Raw genomic sequence first — 17,318 nt, 5'->3', positions numbered from 1 at the left:
ATAGCGCCGTCTTGAAATAATTGTAAGTGGGGCTTCTCATAGACAATACAAATGAATTACCGGTTCCGCACGTTTAAGTTACGTATCAGATACTAGCCCGAATATCTGTTATCTGTGGCTATACAGTGAAATGAAAATGACCACTTGGCACTTCACTCAGCAGCAGAACACTGATATGACCACCGACCAGTTGATATACTCGTTAGAAGTGTGGTTATTATTAGAAGCATTGGCTTGGGGCGAGCCATGCGTTCGTTTCTTCAAACAAATCCTGCCAGTGAAAACGTGGGGAGCACTACCTGTTCATGATGTGTCTCCGCAGCACAATTTTAATGATCCCGGGGAACTTTTGCGATTCGCTCAGCCCCGTTTCTGGTACTCCTTCCACACCCATACCCAACGTGTCAGAGTCCCCAAAGCAAAGGTTATAGTCTTATTCAGTGGAAAATTTACCACCACCCTTTGTGTCGTGCTCGTGATTGTAGAACGTAGATCAACGGTGTTCGCACCGATCAGGAATCGACTCCAAAGTGTGCGTGCCGTGTTCCGGTTTTGTGCCATTTGTTTCGGCTGGACAGAGTCGGCGCTTGTTTAGTGGTATAAGGTGCTAATTAATTCGCTGCCTCGAGAGCCACAACAAAGTTATATCAACAAAAAGATGGCGCACGATAGTAATTCACAGGATTCCGTTGATGGAGAACCGCAGAATGATATGAAGACAAAATGCATTGTGATTGGTAATGATTTATTGGTTTAATATATATATATAAGTGCTAATTCTTGTTATTGGTTTTGAAAGTGTGACATACTCCACCTCTATTTATAGCAACTACAGTCTACCCTTTCTTATTCGATACATGGGAAAAAAAATAAAACTGAACATTACGCAGAATATTGCGAATACACAATCAGTATTTCATCAATAGTGAATCATGCAGACGATAATTTTCTGTAGTTTATCAAAGTCTACTTACATACTATCTGTCTATGAACCTTACGCAAATTAATTTTTCAATCAATGTCAATGTTAATCTTAATTTAAAAATGAAATGTGATAGCATCAGAAAGGATGTAGCCGTTCGTTTAGTCACAGTTTAACTCATTTGCCAATATCTTGTTCCACAAAGCCTTTTATCGTGAAGTTTTTTTTTCCGAAACTGAAGTCTGACCTTTAGCAAAAATTTTGTTTGGGTCAAGTCTTAAAAAACTTATTTAGCTGATGTTGCAAATGCATCACGAGTGGTAGGCTGGTGAGTATCATGGCTGTGTCAACGATGCGTTCTTCTCCTCACATTCTAGTTACGGGTATCAGGTCATTAAACCGAAGGTTAACAATAAAGTGCAACAAGTTTACCCTACAACCCATTTAAAAATTCAGCTTCTATAAAGACTCATTATCAATGAATTATTGATTTGGTATTTACCAAATAATAACGGAGGCCTAATGTCCCTTTTTAAATGCAGATTTCAGTTATATGTAGGTCAATGTTAAGAAGAGCAATTCCTGAATGGAATATCCCAGAACAACCAATTCTTCAAAATTCCAAAATAACATTTCCTAGAATGCACCCCATCTCCCTGAAAAAAAACTAGAATGACCCATTCCCCAGAAAAATAAACCTTGAATAACCCATTCCGCAGAATGGAAAAACCAAAAAAAAAAGATGTGTTACCGACTCATTCGATTTTGGCAACATTTTTTTAGGGATTCATAACGCGTAAATCTTATAATCCGCGTAATGAAAACTGGTTAGACCCCGAAACCGACGTGAAAAATTGTTAAAAACGACTCTAGAAAAAACGCTTAGCTTTCAAAATCCGCGTAAAAATCGTGTCTAGAGAAAACAAAAACTATTCAATTTTGGCAACATATGTTCCGATTGTGTTGCCAAAATCGAATGTACTACAAAGAGTGTATAAAAAGTTTTGTTAACGCCTTAATTTATATAAATAAAAAAAACTAAACTCTATCATTCACTTTTTGTTCAGAACTGATGCAATGCCCTATAGTCAGGGATCGTAATACTCCCTTATTCTCACGAGCAGAGATTGCTCACTCACGCAGATTTTCGCCGAGAAATCATTTTGCGGGAAAGAAAAAAGGCCTGATGAAAGATAACTATTTCTCCCTCACTGTCAGTGCCGCGAAAAGTTGTTTTCTCGCTTAACTTTTCAAAAGGACCTAAGTAACATGTTTTTCATGAATTAATTTGAGTACTGCTATCAAAAGCTTTCATGTTGTTCAGTTGATTACGCAATTCAAATTAATTCATGAAAAAATGTTACTTAGGTCCTTTTGAAAAGTTAAGCGAGATTTGCTCGCAGTGGCGTCGCTTAACCTCACATTTTACCTGTGCACTGACCCAAAAAATTAAATTTTTGATATTTTGACAGCCCAAATGGAAAATAAAATTATAAGAGTCGTTTAGACTAATCAAAATCTAGTTATTCTATGCATTTCCACACACCAATTCCTTAAATTTAAATCCAGTGCACAGGTAGACTGAGGTTAGGAAACGCCACTGTTTGCTCGTTTTCTCCCTTCTTTCATCCTTTTCGGGCCTTCACTAATGCGAACAAGAGTACCCGACCAACCATTCGTCAAACTACTTCAAAGTAATTTATACAAAATTAAATAATTTTGTCGGTATTTCTTTACCCTTAAATATTTCCAAAAACGATATAAATCTTAATGAATCGTTATCTCAATTCATGTAAAGAATGTTATACTTTGACAAAGCATTTCAAAGATGAACACCGCTACATCTTTATCATTAAGTTAATCGCAATAACGATATGAATATTCATGAAACGTTAACTAATATCTGTTAAAGAACGATCTCAAAGCAATGATATACAGGTTTACCTCGATTATATGGACCCTCGATTATATGGACTTTTTACCTCAATTATATGGACTTTTTTTTTCGCTCAATTTTTTTATGTGTTTTGGGGTTTTAAAAAGATGTTGAATATTGTAAGTCATATTTTACATTGATTCTATATTTATTATGGTACATTTGGGCAAATAAAGGCCCGTAAGGCATGTTATATATGGAGATGCACTCTGAGTCATATGTTCGATTGACTTGATTGATTTACCATTTTCGCGTTAGAAAATTTCATTGTTTATAATGATAAATATACAATTCTTTAATATGCAACAGCCACTGCCACGTCCTTACAAATAGGTGGTGAAAAATAATGCGTATTTTTGGTGATCTCTGCCATACGAAAACGTGAAGTGAATTGTCAGACTGACAGTATGTGGAGCAAGTGATAAGATGAGATTGTCATATTTAGCTGTTAGATCTTTGCTTCCAACCTTTTTCTGCTTTTGGTGCATGGAATTAAGTATAGAAGGACGGATGATGCATTAACATTTAGCAAACCGGACCCACTGAGACTGATTTTTTAGGTATATCCACGAAACTGGAAGAGTTTATTTCAATATGTGATACATAAAGTTCCAAATGGTTTTCTAACCTGGAATTATTTCTTCTGAACGAACTTGATGATTATTTGAATGTAAAAAACTGAAAACTCTTCGAGCAGTCTTTATGTTTAAATAAATGTTGTCGAATATCCTGGTATTCACATTTGTTCAGCACAAGGCTTAAGGATTATACTGACGATCAACGATAGGAAAAGAAATTGAATATCTTTAGAATGTTCTTGTTAGCAGTTCTTAAATCAATTGCTGCTAAACCGTTCAGCAAAGCGTGATCCTGAAACGCTCATGCAAACTCGTTCATGCTGTGTAATGTGAGCGATGTGTTTTTCGTTAGTGTTGTACAAAATACAACAGCGCGCGGTGGTGGAATTTTTAATGCAACCTCAAGTTTTGGCCGGGATGTTTATGAGGGCCCGCCACTGTGCGTCGTTTTGAATTTTAAAACCCGTTGCAAAATACAGCCCTGCTTTAATATACGAACATAGTCCAGCATAGCCATGCCAATTTATCCTTTAATATTCCACTTAGCAGATGTAGGTACACTCTGCAATTGACCTTTCCCGTCGACAATTTTTATCCGCTTAATCGATTCTTCATTTTTTTGAGGACAACTTTCCCAAAGAACCCATACTTTTTGACGCCATACTTTTTGACAAATAGTGCTGGTTTCCAACCTATTTTGAATTAAAATAAGGCCAATTCCAAGTCTTCAAACGTGCGGCACTTTTCCGATCTTTTTTTTATTCTAAAATATGAATTATGTGAAAAAGTTGAACTTAATAAGTCAAATAATTGACTGAGACAATAAAACGAGATACATTTTTTGGCGGGAAATGACAGGAAACGGGAAACATTGGTTCTTGTAAAAATGACACTGATACGTGGATAGAGCCTCTTATTTACATTGATTTAAATTCTTTTTAAGAATATCAATCAAACGCAACTTGTTGCAAGGAGATCTTTTAAAGATAAGTGTCAGAAAAGTGAGACTGTTTCTACGCGATTATTGCATAAACAAATGCATTTTGGCCATATCTTCTGAGCCGGTCCAATCCGGCCAATTTTCATAAGGAGACAATAGGACAAAACTTTACATCATTTGCTTCGATTATATGGAAAATTTGATTATATGGACTTTTTTGCATCGAAAAAGTCCATATAATCGAGGTATACCTGTATTTTGACAAAGAATTTCATAGATATACACCGTTGACCCTTTATCACTTTTTAGTTCATCGATTCATATCACTGAATATCGAAAAATCGATTGTCATTTTGGCGTTTGTTTATTTCCCCGGAAATAAAGATTTTCGGAAACAAATGGATAATGGAATGAAACGACTTTCAAAGAAAAACTATGCCGTAATGGAAAACCATTTTACTTCGATATGACCGAAATTGATGTATGATAAAATTAGCATGGAGCTAAGTGAACGATGATTATAAGAAAGTGCTGTAGGGTGGAAAATAATTCCCCTATATATAAGTAATATTTCAAATAAATAATATGGTGTAGAATGTTAATGCAATTTAGCTACTCACAATCAGAATATAACGTGGTCTAGTGGTTAAGATCTCTGTGGGAAAATACAACATCTTCAACAATTCTTCAGGTTTGATTCTCGAATAAGCGAATAAATGAAAAAAATGAACATGTTCTCGAAGTACCTCTGAAGATTTTTGTTTTTGTCGAAAGTTTTGACAGGTCGATAAAGAAGAACGGTGAAAAATCATATCGTTCCAACGGCATCAATTGGTATCGATACTTTGGAAAAGATCGTTATAAATTTTCCGTGTTGTAACTTTTGAACAATTTATAATTCTTCATGAAATGGCATCGATCGCTATCGATGGTTGATAAGAAAACCTTTAAAGATCTATATGAAGATTTTTGAAGAAACTTGAAGAAATGGTTGACCGTGTAGCTTTTATGGAACAAATCTCGCTTAACTTTTCAAAAGGACCTAAGTAAAAAAATTTTCATGAATTAATTTGAATAGCGCAATCAACAGAAAAACATGAAAGCTTTTGATTGCAGTACTCAAATTAAATCATGAAAAAAATGTTACTTCGGTCCTTTTAAAAAGTTAAGCGAGAAATAACTTATCCCAAATAAGCAGTTGATGTGGTGGTGTGGATAAAGTGAGCGCAACCCAGTGCCATTTTTGTTGGTGTTCTGGGTTCGAGCCCCGTTGCGGTCATAACATTTTTATAAATGCATACTGAAAATTTTCGCGGGGCGTAAGAATGATGAAATGAAAAAAGAATTTCATCAAGTGGGCACGAGAGTTTATAAATTCTTCACTCGTAAATATCAAAGACAAAGGTACTTGGCAGGGGGAGAGGGCAGCATTGGCCACCCTGAGGTCCAACCGTGATACTTTTTATTGGTAAAATTCACTTAAATCAAACTTAATAATACAGTGAACTCTCCCCTACTCGAAATTGTAGGGACCATCGAGTTAAAGAGGTATCGAGATATCGGACACATTTATATTTTTTTCCCAAAATATCAAATACTTTTCAGAGCATGTAGAAACATGGCCATTTGGGCGAATAGACAGTTAAAAGTGAGAACTGAGAAGTACAGGGTAGTGAGAAGTGAGTACTGAGAAATGGAAGTGAGTACTTAGTAGTGAGATGTGTGCAGTAGCACATGAAAAGGGAGTAGTGGGAAGTGAGAAATGAGAAGGGATTAGTGAGAATTGAGATGTGATAGTTACGACGTGAAAAGTAGGAATTAGTAGTGAGGAAAACATAGACAAGAGGTGAGAAGTGATGAATGATAACTGGAATGTGAGAAACGAGATGCTGAGAACTGAGAAGTTAGTGAGATATAAGACAGGAAGAAGAAGGAGGATGGAAGAAAGGAAAAGGAAGAAATAAAAAGGAAAAAGGAAGGGAAAAAAGGGATGAAGGAATTAGGTAGATAGAAGGAGAAAAAAATATGAAATCGGGAGAGTGTAGATGGAAGAGGGAAAAAGAAATAAGAAGAAGGGTGAAGGAAGAAGGAAGAAAATAGTTGGAAAAGAGAATAAGGAAGAAGAAAAAAGTAATAGGTATAAAAAGAGGAAGAAGAAGGAAAAAGGTAGCAAGTGGAATGAATGAAATTGGAAAGAATAAGGATTAATTTCACTATTCTTTTCTTACCCCACACTCCTCACTTTTCACTTCTTCTTACTGCTCTCTGCTCACTTATCACTAAACACTTCTCTTTTCTAAATTTTTGCTTCTCTTCTTACTTCTCACTTCTTACTTACTTACTACTTCTACTTACTTCTCGCTTCGTTTTTTTTATTTCTCAGTTTTTACTTCTCATTTCTCAATTCCTACTTCTAATTTCTTTCTTACGTGGAAAGAAAGCGGAAGTAAGTAGAAGGAAGAGGGAAGGAAGAATAAGGATTAAGAGAAAAGATAAAGAAAAAGGAAGATAGTAGAAAAAAGAATGAATAAAGAGGAAGAAAGCTTACTTCGGACTTCTCACTTTTCAACTCCCACTTCTCACTTCTTAATTTCCACTTCTTACTCCTCACTCCTACTTACTTTTCACTTCTCACTTTTTACTTCTCGCTTCATATCTCTCATTTCTCACTTTTCGTTTCTCACATCTCACCGCTTACTACTCACTTCTTACTTAGCACTTCTTAATTCCCACTTCTCACTTCTTATTTTTCACTTCTCGCTTCTTACTTCATATTTCTCACTTTCCACTTCACACTTTACTCTTTTCATTAGTCATTTTCCACTTCTCATTTCGCAGTTTCTAATTTCTCATCCGAGCTTCTCACTTCTCATTACTCACTTTTCAAGACTCACAATATAAGTTTATTTTTAACTATTCGGCCAAACAGCATTCGACCAAACGTAATTCGGGCAAATAGCCCGAGATCGTGTATATTGTGCGTGCATGTGAACCGATTATGACAACATCGAGATAGCGAGAAAATGCATTGAAAAATTACTTCGACTTAGAGAATATCGAGTAAGGGAGGTATCGACTTACGGAGTAAACTCAGTATGCTAGACTCAAGGGACTTTGTATTTCATCGCGTAAGGGAAAATATCGAGTTACAGAACATCGATTTAGGCAGAGTTCACTGTAATAATTTAAAACCTAAAATTCGAGTAAAAAACAGTTGATGAGGAAAACTGGTCGACAAATGGAAACTATCACGTAATAAAACAAACACTATTGATTAAGGTGATTATACAACAAAGCCATCTTGGAAACCACGTGCTTTTTCTAGTGATTTTTAGGACCACGAATTGCATTGTATAATCACCTTAAATAATCAAATTCCAGGAAACATAGTACGATGAAATCAAGATATGCTTTGATGTCCAAGATGCCGGCCTGAATAATGGATAGGTTTGCGTACGTTTATGACAGTTTTTCAACAGAAAAATTGTCAAAACGTACGCAAAAGTATTCATTATCAGAAAAGTCATTGTCAGAAAAGGAAATCAACTCACTTTTGGGATCCTTTCACTCAAATCCTCCCTTGTGTGGAAGAAGCCAAAAGTAAGTAAAATGCCTAAAAACTCCGGTGAACACTTTGCCTTTGCTCCCTTGTAAACCCATCATTACCCTTTCCTTCCCACGACTTTTTCCAAAGTTTTCAGTAGCAAGGAATCACCTTTGAGGAAAATGCTAGAACAAAAGTCATTTGGCATAGAAAAAATAGTGGAAAACGAGAGAGTTTCGGATTGTTTATCAATAGTTTCACAATTTTTACACACAATTGAATATAAGCTTTCTGAAAACATACACAAGTGCCAAATATTGCTTTTTGTTGTGGAAATAGGGTAAAGTGCCCAATAGTGGACCCCCAACCAATAGTGGACCCTCCAGCCATTTTTGCATTATTATAGCACAATGTAAACATTTTGCTATGAAATTCCATCGGGAGAACCTACCTTACACTCCTATGATTTGACTACATGCATTAGAAATGCTATGGAAAGTAAAATTAGATGATTTTTTACAATTCTATAAAAAATAAACACGAGAGTGTCCATTATAGGAATATTTGGGGGGTCTATAATAGGAAAGAAGAACGTCTCGAAACGGAACATAAAAATCAAATGAAGTGTCGACTATAGGGAAGCAATTTCCTATTATGGACCCCCAGGGGGTCTACTATAGGGCGAATTCAGTCAGACTTTAAAATGTTAATTTCAACGAATAACGTCGAGTATTTGAGTGTTTTATGTATGTATCATAAAGAGGAGATGCAGAGCTTGATATTAGATATCACGCAAAATTAATATTTTAAAAATTTCCACTCCTTATGCCAGGAAGAGCAAAATTTCGCTACTAAGGGGTCCACTATTGGGCATTTTACCCTAATTGAATGAAAGTTGGGAAGTGCTAAATTTGATGGAGCTCTACTACAGCTACCGTGGAAAGAAAGGGGTTAAGTTCTATCAACTCAAATGTATGTTATTTTCACTCAACCGGGACTATGATGAAAAATACTCAAATTAAGCTTCTGGCACGGAACATTACACGTTGAGTAAATGTAACTTGCTTTGTTTTCAATATCATTCATGAGAGAGAGTGAAAAACTACCTACTAGTGAGTTAAAAATTTGAACTTTATACTTAATTTTACTTTAAACTGCTCTCCGGAGATGCTTGTGTTAGCTTGAGGCATGGAACTAGTCGCAAACTAACCCGATATTCCCTTTTGTCATGGAATTTCTGAACGGAAGTGAACTGCGAGACTGTTTGGATAGATCGGACAGTAGTCATCGACGTTTGAATCAATGTTTACAAAAGCAAATAAGTCGTTTCATTTTAGATTTTTTCATTTTTACATATAATTTCATTTTCATAAATCTGTATAATATTTGTATAATTTAGTCTAATCTTTGAATGGTACATTCTGAGGTATGGGATTCTATGCCACTTATTATGCCACTTATTACTTTTTCTTAAGTATCCAGTCGAAGAAATCCAATCAAAACCGGCAAAAAGAAAGCTACATAAAGTTATCAAATTTCTATGAATTCGATGCGATTGTAAAATTTTGTTTTTCTCTCTCCAATCCACAGGTGGTGTTGCCATTGTGGTTCTCTATCTGGCCTTCGGCTATGCCGCACAGATCCTGTGCAACGCTATCGGCGTAGCTTATCCGGCGTACATTTCCATGAAAGCAATCGAAACCCGCACAAAGGAAGACGACACCAGATGGCTCACCTACTGGGTAATCTACGGCGTTCTGTCCGTGTTTGAGCATTTCTCCTTTTTCCTGGTGCAAATCATCCCATTCTACTGGCTGCTGAAGGTAAGTCGGCGGATTTATCATAATCAAGGACAAGTTTGAAAAGGTGTAACATTAATTCATTTATTCCTCGATGCAGTGCGTCTTCTTCGTCTGGTGCATGGTACCAATTGATAACAATGGATCGACCGTAATGTACCACAAGGTCATCCTGCCATATTTCAAGAAATACGAAAAAAGTAAGTAATGCGAGCATGAGAAGCATCCAAGTACAAAAAGCAAGTATTCACAAATTTGAAGTCGTGGTAAGTTTGCTTTCACATATATTTCTACAAATCATTACTCTGCTGTTTTCAATTATAGATATTAGATTTCTCCGAAACCTATTTTTAGTAAAACCTTTACCATTCTCAGATTAAATAATTCCACAAAAAATAGTTTTCAACAAAATACTGTTCAGTTCAATCAATGTTACGAATCGTTTTTTATTATCATTATTATGTAACTATGGAGAGCATGAGGGATAGAATAAAACCTGTTTGGCTTTTTTTTGACAAATTAAATTATATTCGAATAGATTTTTGTCTGACGGTCATATTGATTTTTTTGTTCCACCTAAATTTCAGAGCATAGCTCATACAACCCTTCCGAATATCAAAATCGATATGAAATATGCTTACGAAAACCAATCGAAATTATAGCAATAATGTCAAGTGAGGGTATTTTGAAATAGAAAATTACTCATCGATGTAAATCAGTTTGTTCAAAAGAAAGATTGTCGCTATCAACACATCCCGAACATTCTTTGCTGACAAAGAGGTTGAGATAGGTTGGGAGCTAAATGTCAGTTAAAAATCGAGAATTGATTTAAAAATTTCTAAATTCTAAATTATATTTTTTTAAATGAACCACAAAGGTGCCAACATCGCTGGAGATTTCAAAATTCAATCACATAAAGAGCTATTCTCGTCATGACCAGGCCACTATTCACACAAGGTTTTCTAAAGTGTATACACATATATTTATAAATGAATCTTTGGAAGCTTTTGACGAGTATTTTTGGGATCTGGGTTGAATTACAAAGGGAGATGGTCCTCTCATTAGTCATGCATAAAATCATTTTAATAGATTCCTCAATGTTTATCAATTCTTGACTCACTAAAACACCCACAACTCAACCATTTCAATGTGGCCTTCATTTGATTGATAAAAAATTAATTCGTTCCTCATTATCAGCAGCTTGAAAAAAAGTGTATCCAGCACTAATGGTTTGATGAGCAAATAGGCAGTCCTTTAATTCCTGGGACACTATTCAAATAACAATGACACTTCTGTTCATTATCTCTTGCGAATTGGAATCGCGTAGCAGATTCTCAGATTCTGATTCTCAATCAAAAACCCATTTTGATCCGGTTTATGCCATCGGCAAATCCCCATAATTGCAGATCTCATTAGCTTCTATTGATTGCAACTCCTTCTTCATGTTCGAATACCACACTTGTTTCAAAGAACTCTCCATAGCTTCAACAAACGTTTTTGGTTTACAATGTAATGAAAACTCATATGTGAATATGTACATTATCATTATGTGGAAGATATTGATTTGAAAAATGTATTGAAGGTAACCACTTTCCCTTCGATGGGCCTCGAACCCACGAACCTATAGTACGCTAGACTGGTGCTTCAACCAACTAAGCTACGAAGGACCTCCGTCGGCCTTCGCAACCTAGCGGCTACTGTATTAATTATCTAAGGTATTTAGAATGTCTGGCGGCAACACACATTCTTCATCAGCAACTGTACTGATCAAGTAAGGTTGTGTGAGCTATTTGCCAGTCGGTCGTCAACCTCAGACCCGACCGCATTGTGTAGGCAAGAGCACGCAACTCAGGTTTAGTTCGATCAGAGTTAATTGCGGGCATCAAATAGAACCGAATAACAGGCCGGCCCATCAAAAAATTGGAAAAAGTTTTTTCCATACTAATTTGAGCCACCCTAGTACATATTCACATATGAGTTTTCTTAACATTGTAAAATAATGTCCAAGTCGGGTGGTTTCATCCCCGGAAATAGGCAATTAACTTTGTTTCATTAGGTGTTCATTTTCGGCATAAACTAATAGTCGTCGTGAAGGAATACCTTTCGTCACCCGCTGGGAACGTATTGGAGTTTGATCTTCAAAACCGTAAAAATCAGCTACTGGAAACACATTTCTAGCTCCTTAACCGTCGTTGATTGGTTCACTTTCTGGTTCTACTTCTTGGAAACCGTGAAAATTCATACACTCTTCACCATTATCGTTTGATTCGCTTTCATTACATGATTCATTGTTTTCCTGCTTTTTGATTCCTCATCTACTCAGTCCATCAAACTTGACGCCTTTGACAATTTTCAGTAGTTAGGCAGCGGCAGGCGTTGCATCCCTCAGCGTTACCCACCTGCATCAAATTATAAGTTTTCTTGTCCAGCCTTTTTCTCCTCCCACTTTGAATATACGCCCACGCTGCTAATAAAAAATACACGTAGCTTGGTATAAGAAGGTGTTCCTTCATGCCACAGCTGTTCTGCCGCGATTCGCATAAGAGTCCCATGTCGATTTTTGACGATTTTGATTTTCTTTCAGAAATAAGCAATAAACTCATCTTTAAGAAAAACTGATAAAATAATAGGCTTTGTTCTAGAAATTTGAAAATCAAAACCCACTTGTGTTGTCCCATCTTGCTATTTATTCGCATAACAGTCACATTCCAGTTTTTGATACACTCTCGCACCAAACATCAATGTAATTATGGTCCATTTAACAGTTCCATAGCAATGTACACAGGTGAAGAATATTATACCAAATTTTCAGAAAGATTGCTGGTTTTATCGATTTATTAGTATTTTTTTAATTTCTCCATGTAAAACGAGTTTGAAAAACTCAACGGCATATTTCTTAAGTTGAAGAAAACTGACATGGGACGCTTATGCGAATAGGGGCAGTGTTGATGATAGCAAATTTTACAAATAGTTTGCTGTTGCGATGGCTTCACCCCAATTTTTTTTCATTAATATGTGTAACTAATAGCGCACCATGTTACCGAAAAATCGATTTTTTCCTTTTCGCCATTTCGTTGTGGACTTCATGGTGCCGTTAGTTGCAATATAATTCCGGTTTCCGGTATCTGCTAAACATTTCTTAAACGGAAATACTCTCCTCCACCATCAGAGCGCAGAATTTAGGGTTTTTTGATCGAATTGGTTGTCGATCGTGTCGACCCCCTTTGCGTTTAAGCAGAATCCTAGGTTTAAAAAATGAAAGTTATGACAGTTTTAATGAGATTAGAAATTGTCAAAATCGAGTGCAACAAAAAGAATTTCGTTTGCAAACAAAGCCAATTCAGCCCTGGTCCTTCATATAATTGACAAAAGTTTTCGAATGATCAAAAATTTAGGCTTTTGAAGGATCATTAATTTATCTCATTTGTATGTAGTTAATTTAGATTATATTATTTATTATTATAAAACCGATATTTATGTAAGGATTCCTAGAAGTAATAAAAATACGTTTTTGCTTATTAATAAGAGTTTTTTTTTCTGAAAGGTGCGGACAATCTGATCGGACAAGCCACTGATAAGATCAAACAGGTGGCCGGTGATGTGATCTCCAAGAAGCTGTCTTAAAACAACACCCCACGATTAGGTCTCATTAGAATGTTTGTAGCATGTTTATTATAAATTTAAAACATTTTTCTTGTACGCAATTTGAAGACAAGTTTCATCATTTTCACTCAATTCTTCTGTCAACTGGCTGCTAGCGCAGAAACATCAAAATGCAAAGAAAAACGAAATTTAAGCTTTTCGTTATGATTTAAATTTCAACGCGGTATTCGGCTTAATGCTTTGATTGTATCATATGTATCTATTTGGATTCTGCTAGATCTAAATGTAACAACGTGACTCTGACGATTCTTAGGGTAGACGTGGATAGATTAGTTAAGTAGTCAGCAGTACACACTTGCCTTAGTCCAACTTCTGCAACAAAAGTTACAAATCACTATTGCTGATTTATTTATTGAAATGGAAATAAGACGCCATTATTTTTGTTGATAGTACAACAGCACACATAAAACAACCAAACAATCGCCAAGTCATGCAAAATGTGAATCTGAGGAAAGGTAACGCAAGAAAACTGCATCATTACGGATTAAAATGCTTTATTTTTTCAAGGGATAAGTAGTGGTTTGTGGAAAAGACACGTATGTTTAAATATTTTAACGAAAAAAAATCGCATTGAGTTATAGAAAACATGAAAGACACAGATGACATCACAAAATCAAACTTTTTATTTGTTAGAAAGAATCTTCCCTTGAACCGTAACGGTACCGTCCACATTCATATTTGGGACACAGTAAGTTCTTACTGATACACAGGGTGGGGAATAATTATCCTTGTTTTTTCCCACAGTTAGTCGAATAAGGCACCAAAATCAACCAATCAGTCTACCCGGAGCTTCTAAAAGATACTGTAGGTAGTTCCTTGTGATTTGATCTAATCGAATAGTATTTTCAGAACCATCACATAGAGAAAAAGGAAGCTGAAACTCCATAACGGGCCTTAACTAAGGTATTTAACTAAGTGGCCTTCAAACTGTCGTGACCCGAATCGGAAAGATTATATATTATAATTTTATTTTATAATTTTATCATCTTATCATTTGAAGTTAGTAGGGAAGGAATATACTCGTGGTGATTCAAGGTTAGAAATTACTTTATTAAGGACGGACGGGGTAGAGATTTGGGTTTAGGTTATTCCAGCTTTGGCGTTTGGCGTTAGAAACAGTTTTGCGTGGCGTCGTCGTACTCTATTTTGGTTCGACAAGGAGCATGGTGGCCAAAACTTCATTGTACACGGAACAGAAAAACAGAATCGAACAAGAGAAAAAAAACTGAAAAGAGCAATAGGGGCAGTAGGGGCAATATGAACATACGGGGCAATATGAGCCACCCTCATTTTGAGCTTATTGACAAGTTTTATCATGTAAAAGTTATATGATCTTTAAGAGGATGCTCCACATATGCATCAACATGAAAACCGCATTAAAATTCAATTCAAATATGAAAATATACTTGAAAATGTAAATTTTCACTGCATAGGCAAAATTATTATAAGATTTCAAGTTTATAAATAAGGTTTTGACACAAAACTGATTAAAATACAGGTCAAAAATACACCACAATCAAAAGATATATTAAAATTGAATATTGTGCACACATGTTTATATTGATACAAATCTGAATTTTTCATAAAACTTTTTTTTCCCAAAACCAGTCTCTATGGGGCAATATGGGCATACCTGCATAGAACAAGATATCTGGCCTTAAAATGCGAATAAGTTCAAATTTCAGTATTCAAATACAAGAATATTATCATACATGGAAGATTCATTACGGAAAAATTACAACAGCGCATTATTGCGATAGAAACAGAAAAAATGATTATTGACCAATTGAAATGTGGCTGGTCAAACGGTGAAGAGTGGCAAATCAGTTCAGTCCGCTGTTGTGCATTTTTTTCATTTTATTTGGTATGGAATACTCACAACTGTTGTAGGAATATCATATTCTTCTATATTACGATACTTTTTTCGCCTAAATAAAGGTTTTGGAAGGGTGGCCCATACTGCCCCAAATGGTGGCTCATATTGCCCCGTATAGTCGGGAACACACATTGAAATCAATACATTTTCAAAAGTGCATTGCAACAACTTCTAAACGCATTTTTTGTCATTCATCGACGTTATATGAAAGGTAACATTCTCTAGTATAAGTCAACTACATTTGAACGATGCTTTTTTGAGCTTTTCAGCGCTTTTCGGAACGATTTCCTTAGGTGGCCCATATTGCCCCGATCACCCCTACACGGGTATTCGACTTTGATATCAGTCGAGGAAAGACATGCATAGAAAGCCTGCAAATAATCCACATCGGGATCTTCCAAAACATTGAGATTTCCCTGAAGGGTTGTTTACCCTGGCCCTAAAGCTATACAATAGTTGCTCTTTGGAAACGTCATTTTTCGCGTAGAACCAAACTATGTGATGTCATCATGACCGGTTCCATACCTACATAGATTGCTATCAACCAGGAGAAAAATGCAAAAGCTAATGTAGTTGCCTAAGTTCCGATGGACAGGCGTCGTAACCCCATCAGCATCGGCAACATAATGGCGAATCTACTTGTCGGAGTTATCCGGGAATACCCGAGATTTAACCGAAGGAATAAATATTTGAGTCAGGGGAAGCGTTAACGATGGTAGTACTGCTGGCAGTAGGATGCCATTTTGTTGAAAGGTTCGGTGAAACTGGATAGCGGAATGTATCCCGAATCAAACAAAGAAGTACAAATCGATGGGTGCAGAAGGATCTGGTCGATATGGTCAATGCCAGAAAGGAAGCACATCAGATTTCCGGCAAATGAAGTACCAGCGAGTGGCGGAGTGGCAAACGCGAGAGCAACTACAGTAATATCCCGATTTTATCACCCCCCTGGTGAATTTTGGGGTGATAAAACAGGGTATGTGACAAAATTGGAAAAACAAATATTTCCAATTTGTTAAACCCATTCCACAAATATGAACCATTTTATGCCTTGGAAAGGCCAAATGCGTGAACGGTATTTCTTGTCGAAATTGCTTACAGAATATTTCCCAGGTAGGTACTCAAAAGTCGTTCGTAATAAACTACAGGCGGTGAAAGTTATTTCATGAAAATCTATGTTGTTTGTTTGTGGTACTATTTACGAAAATAAAAAGAATGACAAATTTTTTTGGGGTGACAAAATCGGGTCGAAAACGTGATAAAATCTCGGGGGTAGACAAAATCTTGTACACTGGATTTTGTTTTTACGCGATTTACATTTTCTCAATTTTCCACTCATCCTAAATGTTTAACGTATAATAATTATCATGTGATTTTTCTTTGATTTATTCTGGATTTTTTGAAACATGTTGCGAAGAGTTTGGTGGCAAATTGAAGTCACACGATCAAAAATACGAGCGAAAAAAAATCGTGTAAAAACAAAATCCTGTGTACTTCTTTCGTTACGTTATTTTTTCGGATAGAGTTTTAGAAAATTTTTATAAAGTTTCTAAAGAAAAGTCGAATTATTTTTAATTCATTTTGTTTTGCATGAAGTATAATTCTTTCAACGAATAAATTTACATTAATCGCCATAGGAATAAGGGAAGCATAGCATAGCATAGTTACGGTGTACTTCGTAGATTGGACACTAGTGATACTCATGTTTTTCTTTTGAAATCCTTATTCAGATTGCTATCAGAAATCAAGGTGAGTGTGGTCTTTGATTTCAATCTAGGATAAAAATCACAAAGGCATGAGGATTACTACTCCTGGCCACGCCCATCTTCACCGTAACTTGGGAAGGGAAGGAAGTGTTGATGTAGTACTTACTTAACGAGAGGCCCCCGACTCAGCGACACCCTCATAAGTACCACGGAGTGGGATATTGGGGAAGGTATTCGTTGCGTCAGGATTTGTCTGTAGCTGACAATGTGACCGTGGTAGATCTTACACCGTAACACACCACGCAAAGGTGTCTACCCAGCGTTACGGGCTACATTAATCGCCATAGGAATAAG

At 36.1% G+C, this 17,318-nt stretch overlaps 1 protein-coding gene across 5 annotated transcripts in view; it reads left to right on the top strand.

Annotated features, from left to right (window-relative positions):
- LOC134211167 (receptor expression-enhancing protein 5) overlaps positions 1–14,000 on the top strand; it is a 34,456-nt gene extending 20,456 nt beyond the window's left edge. For 2 of the 5 annotated variants that reach the window (XM_062687831.1, XM_062687832.1), the window contains exons 3-5: positions 9,511–9,743; positions 9,820–9,919; positions 13,264–14,000. In XM_062687831.1, coding sequence (XP_062543815.1) covers positions 9,511–9,743; positions 9,820–9,919; positions 13,264–13,343 — 413 coding nt within the window. In that variant the 3' untranslated portion in view covers positions 13,344–14,000. Of the gene's footprint in view, positions 1–292; positions 738–9,510; positions 9,744–9,819; positions 9,986–10,043; positions 10,247–13,263 lie in introns of those variants that run through there. The other 3 variants (XM_062687833.1, XR_009978953.1, XR_009978954.1) reach the window with 3 other exon arrangements.
- Positions 14,001–17,318: the final 3,318 nt, after the last annotated feature.

Source organism: Armigeres subalbatus, chromosome 2 (assembly GCF_024139115.2).
Source record: "Armigeres subalbatus isolate Guangzhou_Male chromosome 2, GZ_Asu_2, whole genome shotgun sequence".
NCBI classification, from domain to species: domain Eukaryota; kingdom Metazoa; phylum Arthropoda; class Insecta; order Diptera; family Culicidae; genus Armigeres; species Armigeres subalbatus.
Note: the sequence above shows the minus strand (reverse complement) of the source record. Positions and strands in the feature narration are given on the sequence as shown.